The 26072-nt window shown below is 48.3% G+C and overlaps 1 protein-coding gene and 1 long non-coding RNA gene across 3 annotated transcripts in view; one reads left to right on the top strand and one right to left on the bottom strand.

Annotated features, from left to right (window-relative positions):
- Nucleotides 1–679: 679 nt before the first annotated feature.
- The window catches only part of LOC139048957 (nuclear pore complex protein DDB_G0274915-like), a 42561-nt gene continuing 17168 nt past the window's right edge, over nt 680–26072 (bottom strand). The window contains exons 8-14 of the mRNA XM_070523959.1: nt 24646–24799; nt 22393–22508; nt 19999–20137; nt 15715–15894; nt 7248–7382; nt 4267–4500; nt 680–1533 (exon numbers count right to left, since the gene is read on the bottom strand). Of these exons, the coding sequence (XP_070380060.1) occupies nt 4294–4500; nt 7248–7382; nt 15715–15894; nt 19999–20137; nt 22393–22508; nt 24646–24799 (931 nt within the window). The 3' untranslated portion in view covers nt 680–1533; nt 4267–4293. The remainder of the gene's footprint in view (nt 1534–4266; nt 4501–7247; nt 7383–15714; nt 15895–19998; nt 20138–22392; nt 22509–24645; nt 24800–26072) is intronic.
- LOC139048958 (uncharacterized) overlaps nt 13693–26072 on the top strand; it is a 137097-nt gene continuing 124717 nt past the window's right edge. For both annotated transcript variants that reach the window (XR_011508042.1, XR_011508041.1), the window contains exon 1: nt 13693–14271. This is a non-coding gene — a long non-coding RNA (uncharacterized lncRNA). The remainder of the gene's footprint in view (nt 14272–26072) is intronic.

The following is a 26072-nucleotide window of genomic DNA, read 5'->3' as shown; positions in this document are numbered from 1 at the left end:
AGTTTCATTGGCCGTACAAACTTGGTAAACATTCGCTCACTAACTAAATCAACAAGCATAGTATCAAGCTCGCGAAAGCAAATATGAACACATCTCACTCGATGACCGCGGAAGCTCACTATCAATGCGCTGGCGTGAGGAAGTGCGGCAGCAGCAGTACGATCAGAGCCCGGTGCACTGTGTCTGCATCGCAGATCGATTTCAAGGTAGAGCCCAGGCGGTCGCTCGCAACGTCGCCATACGCCGCGGCCACCGGAGTAGAACCGCCCCCCGCCCCCCTTTCGTGCTGACCTTCGTGCTGCGCCTCGCATCAACGCGAACACTGCCGTGAAAACACACGCGACGTGCTCAGATAGGTGCGCGCGCTGACCGGCCACATACCAATAAAGATGACGCAATTTTCATCGCCGCCATAACAGCGTACGAACGAATGCGTGTCGAAAAGTTTTGTTCCTCTTTTACGAGGATAAAATCTGCTTCTAGTTCCTTAATTTTGGTGTCTGAAATAGCACTACCCGTAAATTTCTTATGCTCCTACGTTTTTAACATCGATGCCATGTAGATATAAGGATATTAGTAGCATAAATTTTGTGCACACCACGCCATTAAACGTATTATTTCTCACCATCACAGGCACTACAGGCAAGCATGAAGCGCTTGGGTAGATGATCTGCGCCATCTTTGCCTATATTACATTATTCCAAAACGTCAATCACATTTAAGTTTTACTCAGCTTTAGCTAGAAGTTTAGCGACCTTGAGGCAAGATTTAGCGGAAAACTAGCGACTTTTTGTCTTTGCTTAGCGACATCAGTAAAAGAAATATGGAAACCCTGACCGCCAGACGTTAGCCGCACGAACATTTGTAATTAGGTCTTTCAGTTCTTTGCTTTGGAAAGGGATGCTTGAGTGCTTGAGTGGATGCTTGAGCAGTGTATCACCTCGTCCGAAGTAGCACATACCCACTGTGTGGGGCATTATCGACCAGAAATCTGGCGTACTGTGCAAAATGCGCGATAAATATAAGTGAGCAGAGCTTATCGCAAGTAATCTACATCTTTTTCTCGTGTCTACGTTTATGCTTGCTTCCGACTCACAGTCGTATCACTGTGTGCATTCGCTATCAATGTACATATCTTCCGATTACAGTGGATTCCGACGAGCTCTGACGTAAACCAACGGATATGTCTCTCAAGAATGTCTACGATCCTATATATCGACACGCAGTGGTCTGACAAACATTGCGAAGGACGGCGACAAAGCAAATAAGCAATTGAGTACAATGAGTAAAACAGCTGGTCCTGCTGGACAGTTCACGGCAAATTTGAACGCGATACGAAACATTTCTCGTTCAAATCGAGTGCTTGCTTAATCGGTTTGCATATCAGCCTGTCGAAGATGCAGTAGCCCGAGCCAACGAAATCGAAATGGCTTGTAACCAGCATAAAAAATAGTTTTGAAGTTGCGGTCTCGTGGGGTTTCTTCGTAACGAGCTTGTGGCGTCAGTTCTGAACCACTTCCGGAAGGTGGGTTCCTGAAACAGAACCAGTTTAGCAGTCAAAACGAGTGAGAGGGTGAGCACTATAATTAGCCACTCGTATTATCGGCACGGTGACAGCGATGTTTCGACCGTCATAAACGAGCGAAATATATTTTTTTTTTCCTGTTTCAAAAATGTCACGCGTCATGGGATCCCTGAAACGGTTTTTGTCGTACGCTTGTAGTCTGTGGAAACAAATAGTTTTTTTCGACTTGAAACTCATTGCAGTCTTTGCGTCTGCCTGGCAAAGACGACCCCGGCATTCCCAAGTGGGCCAATTGGTTTGAAGGAACGTCTACATTTATTGCACTTGTGTATTCATCATTAGGAGTACGCAAATAACTATGCATACGTATGCTATTAAAAATAAGCTCAAGGAAGCGGTGCGTTTCAAGCGTTACCGATGACGTCATGAGCGTAGTCAATTGGATTACTGGCCCGAGTGACGTCACTCGTTCATTCTTCGCAGAGTGGGCACAAGCAGTGCCTCCTATATAGGAGGGATATATATATATATATATATATATATATATATATATATATATATATATATATATATACATATATATATATATATATATATATATATATATATATATATATATATATATATATATATATATATATATATATATATATATGCCTCCTATATAGGTCTGCTAGGCCTGTGCGCTCTGCTTGATGACGTCATGCATGCTACTTGGATCGAAAATTCTGTTGCCAAGGCCGGCGTGACGAAAGCGGTGACGTCACGAATCGAAGTGCACCGGCCTTCTGCTATCTAGGAGACGTTGGCCGAGGCGGCTCATAACGTGGGGTGCGGCTTTCGCTGCGATCACTAGCGTTGTAAAATTTTATAACCCTAAAAAATTTCGCGCTTCAGTCATAGCACCCAAATCTCTCTTTTGATGATCAGAAAGGTCCGCCCTACCGATTCACTACGTTTGTACACAACTGACAAAGCCTTTTCGAGGCACCTGTGAAGTTTTCGCATTACCTTAATGTGACGTCATAGATTTTAGCAGCCCGTAGTCGTGGTTCATTATTACGAGTAAGAAAACAAGCGGTATACTTCTTTAAAAGGTAAAATGAGACATCATCCGATAATCTGTTCAAGGCTTTGGCTGCGCAAAAATAGCACTAAAATGCAAAGCTATGCTCTAAAATGCCTGTGGAACTCGGACTCCAGGACAATAAAACAAAACGCACTACTAGGTTTTAGTCTCATTCCAAGCTATAACTTTGTTCTTGATTTGTTGATGCAAATATTAGAGAACACTTTCTTAATACCACTTTCGTACCATAGGTACATTCCATTTTTGGTTTTAGTAATGCACTTTTGTCGTGCAGCGTGCCCTAGTTAGGTACTTGCCCAATTATTTTGTGTGTGTGTGAAACCTCTTGTCGGAAGCTTCTAGAGAGTCATGTGTGCGTCCCAGATGACTAGTGATGCAAAACTCGCACTGGTGCAAGAAATAGCAATGATTGATTGATGCCTTAATTAAAGTTTACTGACATTCACGCCCTACTTCATGGACACGGTAATGGTATAAAAAAAGTTAATGCCGTTTGAGGTGTAATGAATTCTCCGAAATCATTTGGCCGTCGAATGCGTACTTTCACTCCCAATGCCAGCAGTTACGGCTTCACGCAAGATACACACAGTTTCTGAAACAAATTTAAATAATTCTGCATGAAACATGCGCATCATTTCCTTTTTTTAGTATTACTTCTTGAATGCAATCAATAAAGGGAAAATCAGTATCCACCCGGTCGTAGCAATTGCTACAATTATTAATTACTTCTCTCCACCTTGCAGGTTTCCGCAGAACTACTACGTCAAATACTTCTTGAATCTGCATAAAATATGCGCATCATTTCGTTTTAGTATTACTTCTTCAACTTCTTCCTCACCGAGTATATTTTTGGTTTTCGAGGATCGTTCAACCGACTTGCTGCGTTCCCTCAGCTGTAATAATCGTGACCTTTAATATGATTAAAAGCTTGCGTGCAGCACAACTTCAGGTATAACGGCGTTAAGAAACTTTAGCTTCTATAGACTCTATACTACTAGACTTATAGACTCTATATATGGCCTTCTGCTGCTGAGCGACCGATGTCCCGGGTTCAATCTCCGGCGTCGCCCGCCGCATTCCGATGATGGAAAAGTGCAAAAAAAAAAATGTTTCTGCACTTAGATTTAGGCGCACGTTGAAGAATTCAAGGCAGTCGAAATTACTCCGGCGCCGTCCACCACGGCGCTCCTAGGAGCCCCGTTGTCTTTTGGGCACTAAACCTCCTAAATCAGGCTCTCAACAGCGGTAACATGGCACGTGTTGCACGTGTACTAGTCGCAGTTTCATGCGAAGAGCTATTTTTTTATCTCCTCTTTGAACCTCTAACCATCGTCCCCTATACTCTTAAGCAAAATTACACCCTTCTGCCACACAACGATAATCGTCGTCTGTCTTGTCCGCATTTCCTTTCTTTAACGCGGCGAGCCCGGTACTTTCCAGCAACGAACGGCATGCGCGTTATCAGCACTACATGGCATTCCCGACAGGAAAGTAGCGGGCGCGGCGTTTTCAAGAAAGGAAACCCAAGCAAGGCAGATGACGATTATCGTTGTGTGGCAGAGATACACCCCAAAGGATGTAACTTTGCCTAAGAGTGTAATTGCTAAAAAATATATACAAGTAACCGTCGTAAGGGTGTCGCAAAACGCACCAGGTTGTACGCCACATGTGCGACACTTCATCGGATTTTGTCGCAGTCCGCCTTGCTGGCGGCGCTGGTGTAGTTCTTCGAGATGTAGTCTCGCAGTTTCGTCAGGGCGTCCACGCGGCTGTAGGGCCCGTCGATGCCGAGGAGGGCGCACAAGTAGCTAGGCGCGTCGAATTCCACGTCGTACGCGGCGACGCCGTAGCTCAGGTTCATGTAGTGCTGCTTGAGGTCGCAGAACTGCGCGGGGATTACGCGTCGAGTGTGTAGTTCGTGAAACCAAATGGACGTCGCGCTGATCACGTACTGCCGGCTTCAATTGAAAACGCGAAAAGCGGAGTGCATAAACGAATTCATAGTGCGCGCCGTCTAGTCATCACCATCACCACAGACAGGCACGCACATCCAGTTTGAGTGCGCTTAAACCACCTTAAACTTCGTAAAGTAGCAACACTCTCCTCTCCTCCGCCTTCGCTCCTCCTCGTTTCTCCTCTCTTTCACGCTCCCTCCTCGACCGTGGCGCCGCCTACACCGCTCGAGCGTAGCGACGGCGCCAACATGCGCTCCTCGCCACTCCGTAGACGCTTCTCGAGCAAAAGTGGCGCTGATGCACGGCGCGAGGGCCCACGTGATGCTATTAGGCCAATAGCGACGCGGCGTCAGCCTCAGCCAGAGCGCGCGAGGAGGATGCGGCATTCTTCAAAGCGTGGCACTATGAAGTTTAAGGGGTTTTAAGTGCGCTGGGCGATGATGCTGCCCCTATGCGGCAATAGTTTCGTTTCTGTTCTGGTTCTCTTTTGGTAGTGACTACAGTGACGGGGCCCGGCACTTTAACATCTGTACTACAGTGACGGGGCCCGGTACTTTAACATATGCACTACAGTGACGGGGCCCGGCACTTTAACATATACACTACAGTGACGGGGCCCGGCGCTTTAACCTCACCCCTGCAGTGACGGGGCCCGTCTCCTTAACCACAGACGGGACCGGCACTTTACATCAACACTGTAGCGACGTCAATGGCCGCACTTCTTTCAAACATTCTATCCAAACAACTTCGAGCACTTCACGGCAGGCAGTGAACTTTATTAAGGTCCTAAGGTCCTAAGGAGCGACTCCGAAACCCCCTTAAGAGGAAGGGGGCCGCCGCGAGCCGTTCCGACGTTGGTACGGGCAGGCCGTGCCTGACCGCCTCCTCCCACTCTTCTTCTGTGGTGAGATGACCGTGGTCCCGTAACGAGGGACACCGCCAGAGCATGTGTTCTAAAGTGCAGAATGGATCTCCGCAATCCGGACACCTGCCCCGCACGGACGCGGCGTTAGGTTGCCCCTGTGATCCACCACGGCCGCCGCAAACCGGTCGGACGAACCGTATTGGGCGACGTCGACGAACGCGACCGATCGTGGATCGTCGGCGACGGATCCGAGGAGTGCGGTCGCTCGGGCCCGGAGTGTGCCTACATTGCGTTGCGCGTGCACGTTGCGCGGGAACGGCGAGACCGTGACGGCCTCCCGCGACCACGCGTCGAGCACGCACCGCCTTTCCCTGACGGGTTAAAGTCCAGCGCCTCCAGGATCCGCCTCCCCGCCAATCTGGTCTAACTTCTGTGACCCAAGCTCATCGAAGGTGTTGTGGACCCCCAGCTGCATGAGCTTCTCGGTGCTGGCGCCTATGGGGATGCCAAGCACTTCACGGACCGTGGTATTTTATTCCAGTACTGTCCACAACACCACGTGAATTTCACGATGTCAGCAACTTCCGTGCAGTAATGGAATACATTGATTGTACACATACGGATCGAACGACCGCAATGGGTACTTGTCCATGAATGTGCAATCTTTTGCGTATGCACTGTAACACCTATTATGATTATAATAAAGAAAGAAAGTTCACTCTAATGGAAGGGGAACGGTAAAAGCACATTAAAAAAGGCACGGCACATGTTCCTGCTTGTGTAGCAGCAGACAATGAATATTCTACTGAATTAAGAAAAAGAAGCAGCGGGTAATTGCTCGCTTAGAAGACCGATAAACATTCAGTTCGATGAAATTTGAGAAATAATGATATTGAAGCTTCCAAGACTTTAGAAGAAAAGAAAAAGAAATTAAGACTGAATCATCGCGACGGAACATATCTCAAGTCGCTGTAGGCGTCGAAGACCCTAGCTATAACGAAATTATTTTTGAACAGCTCCGATAGTGTCCATGCAACAATGGTTGCTTGCGTACTGTCAAATGTTCATATGCTGCGGCATAAAGCTCACGGCACGGTGCGAAAACGTGCTCGGAGCGAAAGCGATCGACATGCATGCAGACGCGAAGTCGGTCACCGCGAACCCGTGCGATCGCTGCATTGCAGCTTCATTCTGTTATGCTATATTTAGTTACACAGACAGCCATCCCACTATAAGAACATATTTCACATAGTTTTCTCAGCGATTGCTTACGTTTCACGCAAACCGGTTCGGTGGAATCGATTGCGGCGACCGCTCGCAGTGTCCCAGCTTACTGTACGTAGTAGGCAAAGAGATAGCGTTTGTAAACCATTCTGTGCTTTCTGTTTGTCCAACATGATTATTTTAAAGGTAAAATACTGCCATTTCCAGAGTACTTGCAACATTGTTCAGGAGGGCTGCCGCGTAGTATGTTTATTTAGCCTTTATTTAACGCCGACTCATGTGAGGCGCTTCTGACAGATGGCGACTCCGTAAGTCGTCCTCGCCATAGAGTTTCCTACAAGAATTTTGTAGGAAACTCTATGGTCCTCGCCCCCAATACCGACATCTTTATAGTGACGGCCCCGTCGGTGTAGTGTTGTTGTTAAAGCGACGGGCCCCGTCACCGTAGTGTGGATGTTAAAGTACCGGGCCCCGTCACTGTAGTGCAGACGTTAATGTGCCGGGCCCCGTCACTGTAGTCACTACCTTCTCTTTTATTTGAAGGCGAGTCTCCGCATTTCGCGGCTACAAGTATGCCTCGTTTTGTACCTTGTTTTGGATTGCTCTCCGGCTGTCGAAGACTAGGAGGCGCCCGGCGCTCATGTCGTAGGTGAAGCCCGCGAAGAGGGCGTGGTCGTAGTCGTAATTCGTTGTCAGGGTGTTGTAGAGGTTCGCTTTGCAAACCTTGAATGAAGAAGAAGGATGTAGTACAAACAACAATTAGTTCTTGGACAAAAAAAAATCGCAAAATTCAGCGGTTGCAAGAACAGAGGGCTAGCGACAGCTGTTGGAGCGATATAGCCATGCCCGTAAGACGTCTTACTCTTTACGGGGCAGAACACTGCAAAATAGACGCACGCAGCTAATGTTTGCAGATGTGCACAGCAGCGCTTCACTCTAAGAACAGTTTACACTCTTTGACGTGCCCCTTCTGCCACACAACGATAATCGTCATCTGCCTTGATGCGTTTCCTTTCTTTAACGCTGCGAGCCCGGAACTTTCTAGTAACGAACGGCACGCGCGTTATCAGCATAGAACAGTTTACACCCTTTGGAGTGCCCCTCCTGATAACGCGCGTGCCGTTCGTTACTGGAAAGTTCCGGGCTCGCAGCGTTAAAGAAAGGAAACGCATCAAGGCAGATGACGATTATCGTTGTGTGGCAGAAGGGGCACGCCAAAGGGTGTAAACTGTTCTTAGAGTGTTGCGGCTGCATTTTGCAACAATGAGGTCAACTCGAGCACACAGATCTACTACTGTAATCGTAGTGTGCGCCGTAAACTAATACATTTGCGGACAGGACCTGGCTCTCTAATAAGGGAGTCTTAACTAGCCGTAAGCGTACTACTCGTTGCAGAGTACCGAGTAACTGGAGGCGCGAACGGCTATTAGCGGCGAGAATTTGCAGTGGCGCCCTCTCGCGAGTGACGTCACGGCCAGGACGCCGCTCGCTGCTGCTCACTCGGCCACCGCGCGCGCTCGTTCCCTTCGTGTATGCCTGGGGTATGGGTGGCTCGAGCCGTACTTATTGAAGGGTATGTCGGCTTCTTTCTGCTGCCATGCCTGAACTACAGTTTCTTCTTCAAAAGCGCGTGAGTCGACAAAATTTACGGCTTGGCTATCGCAAGCTACGTAGCGTTGGCAGGGTGTACTGGTCTTACAATGCATATATGCGCCGTGTCGGTCCATGAATTTTGCGTAAAACGAATGTCTGTAAATTCAACACGCGAAGTTGCGCAAGTGCGCTTCACTAAACACTTAACACTGCCTTAGTATTTAGCTATGAGAGATATTGCATTTTACATGGAAGAAAAACCTTTTTGTAATTGGCGTCAACCTGTTATCCGGGTTAGAACGACACTGCCCAGCCAAGCTGTCATCATGATTCTTATTACTCTGGTGAGTCGTTCTAGTCAGGTATGGCCATTTATTAAGGCGTAAAAAAGAGTTAGGCGCGCAATAATGCGCGCCTATATCTTTCTTTTACGCTTTAATAAATGCCCATACTTGACTGTTTCTTATGAAAAAGTTTGCTGCTACTTTCACAAACCCTCTCTGAGACGGGCCCCCAAAAAACGAATTGCTCATGGCTGCTAACACGACGGCGCGTCATGTAGAGTATTTACATAGTTAATTCACAAATACCATACTAGCAATCACTTGAGATAAAAGTTTCGTGGTTAAGATCGAGAGCCAATCAATTGCAAGCGATGAAATGTTTCATGGTGGCCCTCAGTAGCCTTTCTCGACAGTATGGCACACCCCTCACGCAACGGTAGTAAGCGACTGTCGGTATGGCGAGGAACCATTATGATGGCGAAAGCCATCAGTTCACTACAACTTCGAATTGAAACCATAAAGCATTTACAGCGCCAATTGGAATGCCTAAAGTATTCTCGAGGTACTACACCGCAGCTTAGCTTGCTTAGAAAAGGAAAATTCAGGCACCTTCTGCCTCACCATGTCTCGGTGCAGCGTTGTTTAATTATACAAACGGAGAACTATTCGCTTCGTCGGTACATAAAAGAAAACGTCGCAAACCTTCATAAAGAAAACACCACAAGCCTTACATATTTCACTTGATTTTTGACCCTCCACCGGGGAATTACGATATTTTCAATATGTCCCATACTACGCATGATTGACGCTTCGACTTCTTTCTGGCTGCAACTACACGGTCGAAAAGGCATATCTCACCAAAAAATTTGGGCCGAGCAGCCTGTGTCAGTTCGCCAAACAGATTCGTCATGTATATTACTCAAGCAACAAGCACCAGTAAATTTCTCAAGTGATCGAGTTTAACGTGTAGCACGGAAAAGGGAATATATATTGGTACATTCCTTTTCGTATTCTGCAGATAGCTGTAAGCCTTCATTAGCTTTACTTCCAATTAGCGCCACCTAATATAAACACGTAAAGAACCGACTAATTTTGAGAAGCAGATAAAGAAGCAAGTGGTGCTTGTAGAATCTAAACTGCAGTGTTAGTTAAGTCCTCGTGATACTGCCGAGCGTTTTTCTGAAGAAATGCAAAAAATTCGATATTATACCATGAGCCACTCGTAGTGAGCGCACCTGTTCTAGCGGAAGTAAAATCAAAGTAACTGTTGTAGAAGTCATATGTGACATACTTGTTGCACCGCAGCAGGTATGTTATCATAACTGGATTCTTATATGCTACGCTCTTGCGGTTGTCGATCCGCGCATGAGAAAACCCGCAATGGGCTAGTCTGCGCTCCTCCGGCTGGCACTGTAGCGTTGCCTTTGAGAGGTGCATTGTCGTCTAAGAAATGAGCTCCTTAAATACATTTTCGCGAATGAAGACGTCGTATAACTCTATTTGAGACGGCCGCCAAAATTATACAAGCAGAGAGAACGACGGCGAACAACCGCAAACACCGCAGAAAGCGCCCGGACAACGCCCGAACTGCAGCAGACGACAGGCGCGAGTTCGTGCCCTGACGTCACGCGAGCGGCGCTCGCAGCGCCCCTGTAGTAGGGTGCCTCGATGCCAGCGCCGCCGTTGGCGCTGGCATCGATTCACCCTACCCTGTAGTTCGTTCTCGGCGCTGAAAGAAAGGTGCACTCTAAGAAAGGTTTGCACCCTTTGGGGTGTATATCTGCCACACAACAATAATCGTCACCTGCGTTAATTCATGCGTTTCCTTTCTTTAACGCTGCGAGCCCGGTACTTTCCAGTATCGAACGGCACGCGCGTTGTCAGCATGGCATAGCATCCCCGACAGGGAAGTGGTGGGCGCGGCGTTTCCAAAGAAAGGAGAGGCATCAAAGCAGACGACGATTACCAATGTGTGGCAGATATAGACCACCAAACCGTGCTTACTCTACATCGCATGTGTAGGCTTCCAGACGCTGAACATGCAACGAATATTCCTGTACTACTGAACCGCGGAAGTTGCTCAAACTAGGTCTTGCGTTCGTGACAAAATGTTTTCGCAGAATTTCAAAAAACAGCAGCGCGCGAACAAATATCGTAAAAAATAACATTCACGACGTATTACTTTTATTTTAAATCTTCTGAAACTAACAAATATTAAAAGTGCGAAACAATGGCCTTCTTCGATTTTCCACTTCTGGCTACTCACGGGCTGCCACAGCCAGCCAGAGCGTCTTCGTTTTTCTCGGGTTGCTCCGCCCACCACGCCACGCACTTCCGCCGGGCGTTCGTTTTGCTGGCGCTGGACGGTTCTGGCTACCCACGGGCTGCCAGAACCTGCCAGGACGATTTTGGTCTGGCTGCTCTCAGGAAATGCTCTGGCTAGCAGATGACTAATAAAAGAGGCGATGGGCGCTCGCCGCCATCTTTGAGGGGACTTCACGGATTGCAACGCGGGTGCTTGAGGACTTAAATTTACCTCACTCAGCCAACTATCTACGGATTCCCTTACTTCTAGCATTATCTTTCTAGGTGCTAACGCTCCGTTCCGCATTGCGAACCGGTGTGAAACGAGCATGCAGTGGTTAATCAAATTATGGGGTTTTACGTGCGGAAACCACTTTCTGATTATGAGGCACGCCGTAGTAGAGGACTCCGGAAATTTCGACCACCTGAGGTTCTTTAACGGGCACCTAAATCTAAGTACATGGGTGTTTTCGCATTTCACCCCCATCGAAATGCGGCCACCATGGCCGGGATTCGATCCCGCGACCTCGTGCTATAGCAGTCCAACACCATGGCCACCGAGCAACCACGGCGGGTAACGAGCAGTGGTGAATCGTTTGAAGCTTTTGTGTGTGTATGCGTGTCTGTCCCCGGAAGGCTTCTTCGCGGCGGTGATCAGCAGCTCTCACGTGTGCATGTTATCTACATCGTGTTCCACGCAAGTTGTAGACGCTCATTCACACATTGCGGAACATTTTGGGTTCGTCTTTCTCTGGCGGCGTTCCTTTTCACATATCTCGCATATGTACATATCTCCTTTTTCTGCAGTTAGCGAAGGCGTTGCAGCTAGCCCGTGTTCGCTCCGTCTCTCCGTCGCATGCTTGGGTGGCAGCTCGAAGCCGATATGTGTTCGGACTGCAGGCCGTTGCTCTAAGAATGCACTGATTAAAAGGCACGCGTACAGGCGCCCAAATCTTTCACTGGCGTGCGCGAGCGTCGACTTTTCCGTGCGTCAGCGCCGTATGACGGGGCGAGGCTGGAAACAGCCTATCAGACGATGGTCCCAGCTGAGCGCGCTTTGCCCGCATGCGCATAGCCTCTCAGACTCTTTCCAGCGTCGCCCCGTCATACGGCGCTGACGCACGGAAAAGCCGCCGCTCGCGCACGCCAGTTAAAGATTTGGGCGCCTGTACATTAGACACGTACATTGGCTTATTGCTCTCATGATCGCGACCAATGTTGTTTTTCGTGTGAAACGTACGTTTCGCTCGTCACAGACGGCATGCATTTTTACTCGCCAGCCTCGTCCCCGGCTCCTTAGGGTGAAAGTGAGAAGCACCATCAGCCACAACAACCTTTCTGAAATCGAAGCCCAAGCAGGTCGACACGAAATTTTATGCGTATGAGACGTACCCGATAACCTGTTTTTCATGTCTCGTGAAGTGATGACACAACGCCAACTCATCAACGTCGCCGGTGGGCGACGTGATCGCTGCGAGCAGGGATCCACGGGCTATCGCTTTCGAGTATACAATCACTTACGCGCGAGCTCGCGTCTTGTCATCGGACGCGTCGGAGGCCATCTGTTGCGCTGCGCAAGGTGAGGTCAGCCCAGTGCGCGTCCTGCACCGAGTCGCGCGAAATCTCGCGAGAGTGATCGCATCCCGGAATGCAAGTACATATTTTCAAGATGGCAACGCATAAATGGGCCGACTACGCCTAGCGCTCGCCAGCCTCGCCGGGCGCTGCCATGCTGGTAGCGTTTTTTACATTCGGCCAGCTGTCCCGGCTTTGCAAACTTCGGGCAGGTTCTGGTTGTCTTGGGATCTCAGCCCACGTGACTTCCTATTAGGACCGGAACTAGCTGGCTGCCTTCTGGCTGCCGGCGGGCTGCTAGAACTGCGAAAATCGAAGAGGCCCAATATCGGTGCTCGAACCTAAAGTGACGTTATGTACTGGCCCAGCTCTCTTCGGGCAGCGCAGTGGCACACGTGCGATGCCATTACAGGACCTACGCGGCGTGTTAAAGCTTTTAAGCGTGTCAAAAAGTTTGGCGCACCTGCGTGTGTCGCGCCTAGGTTACCGCAACGCCACCCGAGGAGTCCAAGCGCAACGTTAATTCCTTGCCATCGCAGTGAGTGCTTCACCCTTCAGGCGAAACTGCATTTTTTTACAGCAAAGCTGCTGGTCTCTAGTTGGTCGAGATGCTTCGTGCCCGCGTGTGCGACCTTCGCCCACACAAAAATGTGGGCCGATCCCGGAGACAGTGAAAAGACGCGGGAAATGCAGCGTGTGCTGCTTCTCCAAGAGGACACCACATTGCGTCATCAGGTGACATCATCGCTTGACGAAGACGTCATCGCGGGAAGTCACGTTTGACGTGATGCCGCCGTTAGATTACGTCAGGCGATATCGTCACGTGACGATGCCGTTATCGCGTAGCGTAACGTTTGACGCGACGATGTCATACCGCGACGTTTCAGGTGATGACGTAATCAGGTTTCGTCAATCCTCTCAAACGTGACGTCACCACTTGGTGATGTTGAGTTTTGGTACCGTCGGTTGTTAACGCCGGATTTTCCGTTTCATGGACCATGTAATGATTTCTTATTCATAAAGGATACCCTCGCCCACCCTACCCCTCAGCACTTGTACTGGCTGTTTGCGACCGCTTCGCTGTACATCCTCTTTTCCAGGACCGGTATGGCGAGCAATTTTCAGAGAGGTGCCCGTTCCTGCGGCAAGCGTCTGCAAACGAGCGCAGCGAAAGATGAACGCGAGCGCGGAGTTCTCACGGCACTTCTCGTATTGTAAGAACGAGTTCTTCATACAGCTGGCATTATTATTTTTTTCTCTCTTTAGTATCCTTTCAAGCTAGATCCGCTCACACGTCTCCTCTCACGTCTCAGCGCACCCCTGCCAACACGAACCATACCGTCACCATATGGCACCGTTCACACATGGCAAAGTCGACGGCGAGCGCTATCTTTCCGGGACCGATTTCTACCGCGAGGACGAGCTTTCCCCTTTGGCCTCCGATGGCGCCCGCATCTCGGAGGTAATGCTATGTCGCGGCCAATCACAATGCGTGGCGGAAGGAGTCGCTGCGCGAATGTAAACATCCTGCTTGCTTTGGCTCCCAATCACGCCTGAATCTCGGAGGTGATGCTATGTCGCGGCCAATCACAATGCGCGGCGGAAGGAGTCACTGTGCGAACGTAAACATCCGGCTTTTAGAGATTGCAAATGGCGTCGAGCGGTTTCGTGCTTCCGTGTCGCGGTGGTCAACGCGTGGAGCTGCAGTGTCTGCGTCCTTGTGTGCGCGTCTCGTCCTTGTGTGCCGTCGTGAGCGGATGAAATGAGACGGTGGAAAGCGGGCGCGCACCCCCGGATAGACTCTGTGCCTGATCCTGGCGTACGGGAAATCATTTTCACGCGGTGGCGTGATTAGGGTAAGCGGCGTTACGTTTATAAGGTGCATCGCACGCGCCTTTCTGTTACTATAGCTGTGTACGCTCTGTCGTTTGAAAATACGCGCCAGAGGATCAACCGCGCTAGAAGTAACGGGTTTCTTCCGTTGCCGAGAGAGAGTGCGCGCGCATCATTGCCTATAGGTGGGCGTGTGGTGGCAGGATTCGCATCTGTACTTGTAATCCGTGCATCTGCGCTCGGCGATATAAAAAAAAGAAGCAGAGCACTATAGACCGCTAGCATGTCGTAGACAGCGAGTGGCAAGAAAGACCTTTCCCGCGTTTGACGGGTTGATGGATGTATGCTTTGAATAACAGGTTAAAGGCAGATGTCACTGCTCGGAAAAAAAGAAGTATGCGAGAGCGACAAGACTGCGATTCAGGCTGTAGCTGAGGTGGCCGAATTCTGGTTGTTTTGAAGCTCAACGACAAATACGAGACGGCAGAAAATAAAGCAGGACAGGCGCTTCACTCGCATCTAAAAGTTCAAGTGCTTTTTTTGTCCTTATTCCGACAGCTAAACTTAAGCGGTTAATTATTAAGGAAAACTGCATGGAACAGAGTCGCCATCCGCTTGACGCAGGCGAAGCACTTGCTCCGTTTTATTTTCGTGTTCTACCATCTCGTTCTTTTTGGCTCCGCAATAACATACCTTATAGATCCGACGCACATCTTGAAATCTGTAGGAGGCGAAGCTTTCGTGACGCGGTTAATCAAATGCCATTAATTGGCCCGATTCATCGCTGCGTCTGTGACGTTAAGGAAGCTGGTGCGCCGCGTACACGTTGCCTGTTTTTGTCGCTTCGCCCTCCCTCGCTTCCGGGGCTGATATGAGCGCTGTGCAGTGGAGCGTATCTTCATCGAAATGCCCTGCATCATCATCATCATCATCAGCCTGGTTACGCCCACTGCAGGGCAAAGGCCTCTCCCATACTTCTCCAACTACCCCGGTCATGTACTAATTGTGGCCATGGTGTCCCTGCAAACTTCTTAATCTCATCCGCCCACCTAACTCTCTGCCGCCTTCTGCTACGCTTCCCTTCCCTTGGAATCCATTCCGTAACTCTTAATGACCATCGATTATCTTCCCTCCTCATTACGTGTCCTTCCCATGCCCATTTCTTTTTCTTGATTTCAACTAAGATATCATGAACTCGCCTTTGTTCCCTCACCCAATCTGCCCTTTTCTTATCCCTTAACGTTACACCTATCATTCTTCGTTCTATAGCTCGTTGCGTCGTCCTCAATTTAAGTAGAGCCCTGCATACCGGTATGCCCTGCATACCGAAGGAATACTTCCTTGGGCCGCTTCTATTGTGAGCTGTAGCAGCGCGAGACCTTTACAACGAAGTCACCCGTACAACGAATGACTACCGAGGTCCCCAAGCACTTTGTTATAACGGCGTTTCAACTATAGACGCGTACTTGGGCCGGCGCGAAGTCTTGCAAGTCGGCAAAAGCGGTGCAGCTCTGGAAGAGTTTGTAGCTGTCGCTTGACGCGGGGTTCTTGACCTTGTACCAGCGACCTTTCATCGTGACGCCCACGGCCATGGAGGTGAACACCTGCTCTTTCTCCAGGTACTGCAGGAGAGCCAGGGAGTCGTTCTTGCGGCGAAGAAGGATAAGAAAAAAGACGGCAAAATCACCATCAGGCTGCGTACACATCCCTAAAAAAAAGCCGAATAAAAGAACGCTTTTACGAATTTCTCTCGTGCGCACTTGCACGAAGAAAAGGCATTCGAAAGGTTTGTCGCGTTAGGTGCGTGGCAAAGCAACAATGATAAACTATTGGTACTTTCGGCTGACGTCGGAACATTGAGAGCTATAGCGATGTTTAGCGGTGCACACCGAGCTCGTAGGCCTGTGTTCTAACGATGCGCTGGGCAACGTGTTGGCGTGATGCAGCATGAAAGGTAACTCATACTACTGGGCACCAGGAAGACCACGCTGGCATGTTTCGCAACGCTGGTATGACAAGGCATGTCGCCGGAGGCGTTGCTGTCGTCGCAGATAATTCTAAGGTCCCAGCCAACCACGACGGTGCACGAAATGGGACCGACAGGAAGCTATGTCGGCGTTAGTACGAGCCGAGTGAAATAAAGAATAACGCAAAGCTTGACGTGTACTGCATGTCCCGCTCAGACCTGCACGCACGCAAAGAAGGCAGCGTCGTGAACACAGCACCGAAGTCGAAAACGGTGCGGGCCACGTTGTCGCCCAAACACTGTAGGTGATGGCATCCGAGCAGGAAGTTTGGAAACCCGACGGCAAGGTTGTCTGTTGTTAAGAGTGGTGAGCTGCAAGGCAAAATTGCCACCCAATTACGACTGGGGGACAAGACGCGCATCCCCCACTCTCCGTCGCTGCAGCTAGGAAGCGTTCGAAGAAGCGGGCTTTGTGCTGAAAACCGCCTCCATCCACCAGCCCCATCGCCGTTGTGACGAAACGAGTTCGGTGGGCGAACTATGGTGCCGGAGCTCTCCAGCGCGGACCTGATCTGCTACGCATGAGCAAGCTGCCGCAGGAAAGCCGTTTTTTGTTGCTTCTCATGCCCCGATCGGGACGCGAGACAACGAGCTACCCACCATTGGCTCCGATACTTCCCGGAACGGCACCCCTCCGACGCCGGCGCCGGGCATCGGAATGTGTGTGCCTTTGTGTACGTAATCTGTTCTGCGGGGCGGCGGCAAGTTGACGATGAGTAAACGAACATTCGCCACCTTGTATCGCCGGCGGACCGAGTGTATAAAAACTGTTGTTGTGTGAATGCTGGACACACTTCTCTTGAGCAGTCATATTAGACTGACACACTTCTCTCGTGCAGTCATGTTGGACTGACACTCTTTTTCTCAGGCAGTCATGTTAGACTGATTTAATTTCTGTAAATAAACCCATATTCCTCGTTCTCGATGAGAAGCAGTTCTTCCCTTCATCAACGCCCTCAGCGTGGATAAGTTGGACGACGGCATGGGCCAGCTACCTTCGAATTCATGCCGGACTCCAATCTTGGCAACGGATCTCGAGCGATGGGATTGAGCCCCCAATCCTGACACTGTGCGCAAGGAAACGTAGATACGCTTTCGCATGAGCTTCATCTTAGTCACATTGTGTTTTTATTGCGAGAGCATTTGTATGGATGCTCCAGGCACATTTATGCCGTCGCCGTCGCCGCGAGGTTCCGCATTGAGTCCAAGAGCGATAAAATCGTCGCCGCGCGCCGTATGCTTTATGTGCGAGTGAAAGCACGCGAGGGTGAGCCGACGATCGCGGCTCAGTCGCGCGCACGCAAGGGAGGAAAGCGAGGAGGGAGCGCGCCGTCTTCCGTCGCGCGCAAGGCTTCGGGAGGAGGGTAGGCAGGGGAGGGGGCGCATTCTGCTCTGGGCCCGGCGCGCCCGCCTAGGCCACTTGAAAGCCATCTGCGACGGGGACAGCCCCGTTTACATGAATGCGACAGTGGCGCATCGCATTTCCAAGCGCATTTGGGAAAGGCGATGCGACGCCGTTTACATGTAGCGCCTCAACTCTCGCAAAAACGTAGCGCCACGTGCTGTCGTATAAGTGAAGTGCAACCGACTTCCGGTGCAACTGGTTTCCGGTTGTGGGCCGAGTGCACGTTGGTGGTTGAGTGCCGAGAAATAGACAGTTTTAGTTTAGCGTACGCAACTTATAGCGTACGCTATACGCTATAGTGTAGCGGACGCGAAGCAGCGCACGTTTTTTGCAGCTTTAGCTGGCCAGCGCGATCTTCGGATCTCGGAGGCCATTAGTCGTCGTTGCGGCTACTTTCCGACTATAGCGATAGGTAGCGCTGACATCTCGCATGTTTCTTTCATTAGGCTTCGCCTCGTTCGAAACGAGAAGCGATCTCGAAAACACCACAAGGTTATCCATAATACCCTGTCGTCGAAGCGGCCTGAGACTAAGCGAAAGCCGTTTACACATTCATCTGCTGCGAACGAAGTGAATTTTACAAAAGCAACGCCAAATTCAATTCGAAGCGGGCAGCCGGGACCGCCGCCATGTTGTTTGGCAATTCCTTCCCATCATTCCTAATGCGACGATCCTGCGTTTACATGCTCCGCGAGAGTCGACTCGCGCCCGTAAATCTACCCTCGCCTGGCGCATTAATGCGATGCGCCTTTCTAGCGCATTACTGCTGTTTACATGAATGTGATGCGCTAGAAATGCGATGCGATGCGACACTGTCGCATTCATGTAAACGCGGCTAGATCTGCCGTGCGCTGTGTTTTCACGGTTTAGTTCGCGTTGATGCGAGGCTCAGCACAAAGGTCAATTCGCTTGCTACTGCTGTCGCGCTTCCTCAATCCAGCGTTTCGAGTTTCCGCGGTCATTGAGTGAGATGTGTGCATGATTGCTTGTACGCGCGCGACACCACGCTTGTTAATCTACGTAGTATGCCTATCTTTACACGCTTATACGGCCGATAAAATTACATTTACTTCGCATATAGCTGCTCAATAATTTGCTTTCGCAATCGATGCTTCGTCTTTTGGGCGAATCTGCGACTTTGCTCTAGCAACCTTTTCTTGTCGCCACGAGGCGTCGTCACATCGCAGAGGTGCCTTCCCATCGTTTTCCAGACAGTTTCAGACGCGTTTCATTACTTGGGCTCGAAGATATCTCCTTAGCGTTGATTTGATCGAGTATGTCTGTAGAGGCTGGATGCTGTCGTTACGGAGAGTCAGGACAAAGCGATCGTGGGGATCAACGTTGATGGAAATAAATAAAGGTTATTATTATTATTATTATTATTATTATTATTATTATTATAAGTAGGCGACGCCCTGCCTGTGGCAGCTATTTTGGCTGCGTACTCGTGTAAATACATGTCCCTTAAATTGTCGTGTACACATTTCTGTTTGCCAATTCCTCCTCCGTAACAATATCGTGCGTGAATTGTGCGAGCTGGGTATAGTGTTGCTGAACCCAAGTCCAAATGCGCGTTAAGCGTCACATCATTTGTCTCCAAATAGCTCGCGTCACGTGATTGTCCGGAAATATCTATTAGCACTTTGCTGAGCTAAACTGCGATAGGCGAAAGCCTATCTATGCCTGCTTCTGTTGCTGTTGTCTGAACTGTTCTGCGAATGGACGCCGCCATGGCCGCGAGCATCGGATGCAAGCGCAGGGCGCGCGCTCTTCGGAGACATCCGACTGACTCGGCTATATTTAAACCGTCTGTCAACTTTCATGGATCACGCATTGTTCATCTAAGGCCACCTGTCAACTTTGATTGATCACCCATCGTTCACCTAGGGTCATCCATCAAGCGCTGTGACAGCTGTCACCGGCTGTGATTGATCACCGCTTTCCTGCGTCCACCGCGGACTGTGCACGGACGCTCACGAGCCACAAAAGGCTTACACCTTAATACGGCCTCGGCTCACCCATTGTTCGCCTAGGGTCATCCATCAATCGCTGTAACAGCTGTGATGGGCTGTGATTGATCACCGCTTTCCTACGTCCACCACGGAACGGACTATGCACGGACACTCGATCATGAGCCACTAAAGGCTTACACCTTAATACGGCCTCGGCTTACCCATTGTTCGCCTAGAGTCATCCATCAAGCGCTGTGACAGCTGCCACCGGCTGTGATTGATCACCACTTTCCTGCGTCCACCGCAGACTGTGCATGGACACTCACGAGCCACTAAAGGCTTACGCCTTAATACGGCCTCGGCTTACCATGGTGTGGCCGTACGGCGGCTTCACGCCGGCGGGGTAATGGTGGACGGACGCCGGCAGAATGGTGCAGTCGGGCCTGTCGGCGTCCCCGTACGGGATGTGCGCCATCGATATGAACAGATGCGGCGTGAATATGGACCTACGTCCATATTCCGGATATATCAAGTTCGTATCAGTTTTCGTATAGTTATCAATTCAGTTATCAGTTATCAGTTCGTATAGCTATCATATTCCGGATATATCAAGTTATATCAAGGATACATATGGATATATCAAAGATATATCAAGTTTAAATAATTAGGGATATAGCAGTGGTTCCTCAGAATATGGAAGGGAGAGAACGGGGTGGGGGGGGGGGGCAAGGGCCTCAAGCCACTTCCATGGAGACACCGAAATGACTGTCTAAGGTGGACACGGGCTAATATTCGCAAAACACTTATGCTAGAATTGCTCGGAAGATGAAATTACCAGCTAATCCTGATGCCGGGCATAATAATTGTGAAGATGGCCAATAAATGGCCAGTAGCTCGTGCGAACAAAGAACTTTTTGAATTCGGGCCCTGAAAACACCCACGGGGAGGGGTGCATAAGATCGAGCTCGGCCGGTCCTGCTCTAAATACATGTGGACGCAGAAAAATATTGCTCAGAAACCAGCGCACCGAATTTGGTGAAATTTGGTGTACTTAGAAGAAAATGTCTATGTGTACCAACTGTAGGCGAGTGAACTTTTGATTGAGGCTAATAATATTTAAGAAGGAGATTCAGAAAGTGCGAAGTTAAATATAAGCATGAAGTTTATGACCAAGTAACTCGGCACTAAGATGGTGCAAGAATTCTGTGACAGGTAAAGTGGAGAAAATTGGTTTATTTATGCACTTTCAAATTATACAAGATTTGTTGGTATGACTGTAGCAAAACCCTCATAAGCACCATAAAACTTTCACATCAGCTATATAACCTATATATAATGCTCCAGCCCTGAGAGGGTATCCCGAATTATTACAAAATCATATTGCTGCCAAACAATTATTTTTGTATCACATTTGGCCGCTTGAAAGGCTCTAACACATGCAGCTTATAGAACTGAAATTTTTGTGGTGCATATTTATTGATTATTAACTATGGCGATTCAGACTGTTTCTCAACTTGTCAGTGTTCGGCAATTTTTGTAACAAAACTAGGGGGCTTAAAATTAAAATTATCTTTTCTACAGTCTCTAGAATTTACCTTTCCCTACTAAATGAAAAAAATTGGCCCATCATAAAGGAGCTGCTATTTAAATACGTGGAAACGGAGAAATCTTCTTGCTCACCAATCACGGCCCCGATATTGATAAGGCTTGTCGCGTTGAAAAAAAAAATTCTAAGTATACCAACTGTAGCAAGTGAATTATTAATTGAGGTGACCGACATTTTTAAACATGAATATGGCTATCACAAAATGAGAAAATATCAAATTTAAAGTTGGCAACTCTGTGTCTCAGCAATAAAAAAAATATGAATATTATATCAACTGCTCCTGTTCATGCACGTGAAGCGGACAAAACTGTAGTGTTGCAAGCCATTCTGAAATACACAGCTAATCTGTGAGCAGGAGTTTCGCACACCCTTTCTAAATATACACTACCGCTTTCATGTGAGCCGTTAACACATGTAGCGTATAACATAGTGAAACATATAGCAAATTTGTTTGTTTGAGACGATATTTTACAGAAATGCGAAATATGTATTTGGTGCAGAGTTGCAAACTTGTAAACATCGTACTGCCGTTTTTTTTTGGGGGGGGGGGGGTCCCGATTCTCAACTATTCTTGGTAAAACTTTCGACCCCTATGTTAAAATTTTGCTGCGTTTACTGTCGATAGAATTGACATTCTTTTCTCCTAAAACCAATATACATTATTTAAATCGGTTCAGGGATTGCGTAATAAGAGCATTTATGCGTGCCCCTCGTATTCGGGGCCATGGACCACGTCAAGCCTTGCTGGCTTTTTGTCAACGGTCCTCAGCATCCGGTTGTATGTTGAAATAAACTTGATTTGATTTGAAAATATATTCCAAACAGGGAAATTTGAATTTTCCCGGAAGGAAAGCCTGCTCGTGATGGCAAGCTCTGATTTCCCTTCTGGCATCGAGGCACCCTACTTTCAATACGGCTTGCAATACCTAGCTGGTTTCCGCAGAACTACTACGTCAAACCCTAGTTTCAGTATAAAAAAGAAAAGAACACCGATTTCGGTGCATGTTTGTGATGGCACCGTTCTCTGTATCTGCACCATCACTGCAAAACTGCAAATATATTTTGCGCAGTCCAGAAGGTCGCAGCCGGTGTGTTTTAGTCGGCAAAGCAACCTCTGAGAAGTAAAATAAACAAACGGTAGTATTGACAACTCACTTCATTAGGCCCACAATGTAAGTGCGGCTGGCAACGTTGTCAAGGGCCATGGCGATGGCCATCAGCGACTGCCGTGGCCTAGTACCCGCCGTAGTAGCCAGGTGGTCATTGACTCGCTGCACCAGCCAATGGTACAGAACAACGCTTACAACTGCAAAAATGGTTCTAAGTAATCTATAGACTGTCGATAGAATTCTCTGGCTTCCCGTGCGTTTGTTCGATAGCAAGTGCAATGTGTCTTCTGATTATACAGAGGCGAAATGTATTTATTTATTTATTTATTACTTGAGCCGGAAGTTCCCAAGTAGGAAATGAGAAGAAATACATTATATAATCAAAACGAAGCGTGCGTACAAGTTCCTGGTCACATCGAAAATTACAGTTCGAAAATTTAACGTAATGCAGGATACACGGCAGGTTTAATACACCAGTGTGATGCCATTGCAATGCTGTGAGTATTTATTGAGCACCAAGAAGTGTGTTTGGTCTGCTGGTGATCTCTAAAGTTTAAAACTGTTTGCTTTCACAAAATCAATAGAAATCAGCAAATAAAAAGAAAACGTAATGTTATAACTATCTTGGCTATGCACAGTACACGACCCTAATTTAAAATTAGTGCACACTCTTGTAAGTTGTATGTATAAGTGGTATTTGTGAGAAAAATGATAGCAAAACGAAGCGTACATAAAGGCATCGCGAAGGTAAACACTTTAAAGTCAAGCTTCACCGAACGAGCAGTCGCTGCGAGAAGTTAGCACATTTAGTAACCTCTTGACAGGAACCGCCATGACTACTTCAGGAAACGAAATACGATGTAATATAAATGGTACTTCAATTAACCTTAGGGCCGTTAGAGCGCTAGAGAAGCATTATCTGAGGCACAGTTATTTGAAACAGTTTGAAAAACCCGCAGTACCCGGGACCTTATGCAAGAGGATTCTTGTTCTTCGATTCTGTGAAGTTATTGTTGCTCGTCGCAGCCACTGGCCGATTCTGGCGCTACGGAGGCACAGATTCGCGCGAACCAATGACGAAGGGCGAAAAGTGCGGAACATGAAAGGTATCCTTACATAATAAACACATACCCTTTGTGCGTAACATCATAGGTACGTGCTCCTAAATGTTTCCACGCCATGTGGAAACATTTAGGAACCTCTGTTTAGGAACCTCATTTAGGAACCTCGTTTAGGAACCTCAGAACCTCTGTCAACAGCAGTTCTTCTCTGGACGCTGTTGGCAAACACGCCTAGCAAGAGCCCTTGAGGACATCATAATTTATCAACCGGTCCATGAGGTGTTATGCTCTGTATCGAGGAAAATGAGCGAAAATAATCAGGGGAACAGGGCAGCTCAATGTTTGTTTGGTCACAACCGCGCGAATGGAACACTAAAGCCAGGGAAACCGTAGGCCTCGTTGATGTCAGTTTGCCTCGTACTGAAAAACGAGCGCATTTCGATGGGGGCGAAATGCGAAAACACCCGTGTGCTTAGATTTAGGTGCACGTTAAAGAACCCCAGGTGGTCAAAATTTCCGGAGCCCTCCACTACGGCCTGCCTCATAATCGGAAAGTGGTTTTGGCACGTAAAACCCCAAATATTATTATTATTATTATTGAAAAACGAGCTATAGCGTGTCATGAGGTTCGCCCCCTGACGGGATGTCCATGCTCGCAGAAGAATGAATGCGCTCGTAAGCCCAGTAGCATCATCGTCATCATCATCAGCCTGGTTACGCCCGCTGCAGGGCAAAGGCCTCTCCCATACTTCTCCACCAAACCCGGTCATGTACTAATTGTGGCCATGTCGTCCCTGCAAACTTCTTAATCTCATCCGCCCACCTAACTTTCTGCCGCCCCCTGCTACGCTTCCCTTCCCTTGGAATCCAGTCCGTAACCCTTAATGACCATCGGTTATCTTCCCTCCTCATTACATGTCCTGCCCATGCCCATTTCTTTTTCTTGATTTCAACTAAGGTGTCATTAACTCGCGTTTGTTCCCTCACCCAATCTGCTCTTTTCTTATCGCTTAACGTTACACCTGTCATTCTTCTTTCCATAGCTCGTTGCGTCGCCCTCAATTTGAGTAGAACCCTTTTCGTAAGCCTCCAGGTTTCTGCCCCGTAGGTGAGTACTGGTAAGACACAGCTATTATACACTTTTCTCTTGAGGGATAATGGCAGGGATAAAGCCCTGTAGCGCTCCCACTGAAATCAACTCTGAGCCAAGGCAAACTATCTGAAAACTCCGTGCATACCTTCAGTATAGTCAGCGCCGTGGCGACCGTGGTGTTCGACGTGGCTTGGAGGTGCATGTCGAGGACGCCGTAGTGGATGACCTGCCTTTGCACGAGCTGGTCGAGGCCTCTGTCGAACGCGGGGGTGGTGTATTCGGTCAACAGGTTGGCACTGCTACAAACAGAAAGCAAAGAAGAAAAAAAAATATAAAACGTCAGTCGGAGGTATCGCCCCAGGGCCAATTCACATTTCGATATTCAAGCACTTGCGAAACACATACGCACGCACAAATGTTTTCGTTAGACAACTAATGAGTCGACGTGAGTAAAATTTGCTGCGTTAACGAGAAAATAGCGGTATTCTATTCAACTGTAGGCAAGGTAATTTTGATTTGGGACGTCACATTTCCGACAACTTGCCGAAAATTGGCAAGCTTTCAAACGTTGAGGCAGGAAGTTTACAAGTCTGTGGCTCTGCACCAAAAAAAAAGAAAGAAGAAAGAAAGGTGTAGACGTTTTGTAAGTTGCGCTTAATGAAGCATGTTTTTCTTTTTGGCGACATCCTCTAGTTCTTTATGTACAGTTCTTGTATTAAAGCTTACTGTTTTATCATTGTATAACCTATCCAATTGTTTCTTGTTTGATTCTAATCGCAATTGATGGCATTGTGATTGTTACGCAACTGAGAACGAGAGGTACCGCTGTAGTTTCGAACTGTGGGACCTCTTGCTGGATGACGCCTATATATTGCAGTGCTGACGAAACAACAATCAAATTGAAAGTCAATCTGAAGTTAGTTAGTTAGTTAAATGGGGTTTAATGGCGCAAAAGCAGCCAAGGCTATGCTGCGCCAAACACGAGGTGTTCTGAAATACAGTTTATAAAGTGAAAGACTGTGTTAATAATCTATATTTTATGTAAAAATCCGGTGTCGTCTAAAAATTTACGGACGTCACAAAATGGGACTAGTGGATCATCGCCTAAAATTAGAGCAGGGTGTAACGGTATGTGTTGTTCATATAATTTGTGCAAGAGTGCTTGTCTGTGTGTTTCAATCTGCGTACATGTGAGTAATAGGTGCATAACTGTGGACAAGTTGTATGTATGCGATTTTTTAACTTGCGCGAAATCGTTACATTGTCTGCGAGGGTATATTAATTCTCCGAGTCGCAAATCAGTGGCGTACAGTTGAAACTCGTCGAAACGCGCGCACGAAGTTATGAGCCGTCTGCATGCCATTTTCAAATACGTACGACGGGCGCGGCCGTACAAAGTACACACTTGCTGGCCGAGTGGAAGTCCACCCCCCCCCTACCCCCATACCTTCCGCGCTGCCTACCCGCTTGCCTCTATATGTGGCGCGCGAGATTGAGTGCGGTCATCAGTTCCCCTAGCGGCCGGTCGCGAAATGCTTAGTTGCTGTTAAAGCCCCTGAAACTTCGTAAAGC

This window comes from Dermacentor albipictus, chromosome 8 (genome assembly GCF_038994185.2).
Source record: "Dermacentor albipictus isolate Rhodes 1998 colony chromosome 8, USDA_Dalb.pri_finalv2, whole genome shotgun sequence".
Lineage (NCBI taxonomy): Eukaryota > Metazoa > Arthropoda > Arachnida > Ixodida > Ixodidae > Dermacentor > Dermacentor albipictus.
Note: the sequence above shows the minus strand (reverse complement) of the source record. Positions and strands in the feature narration are given on the sequence as shown.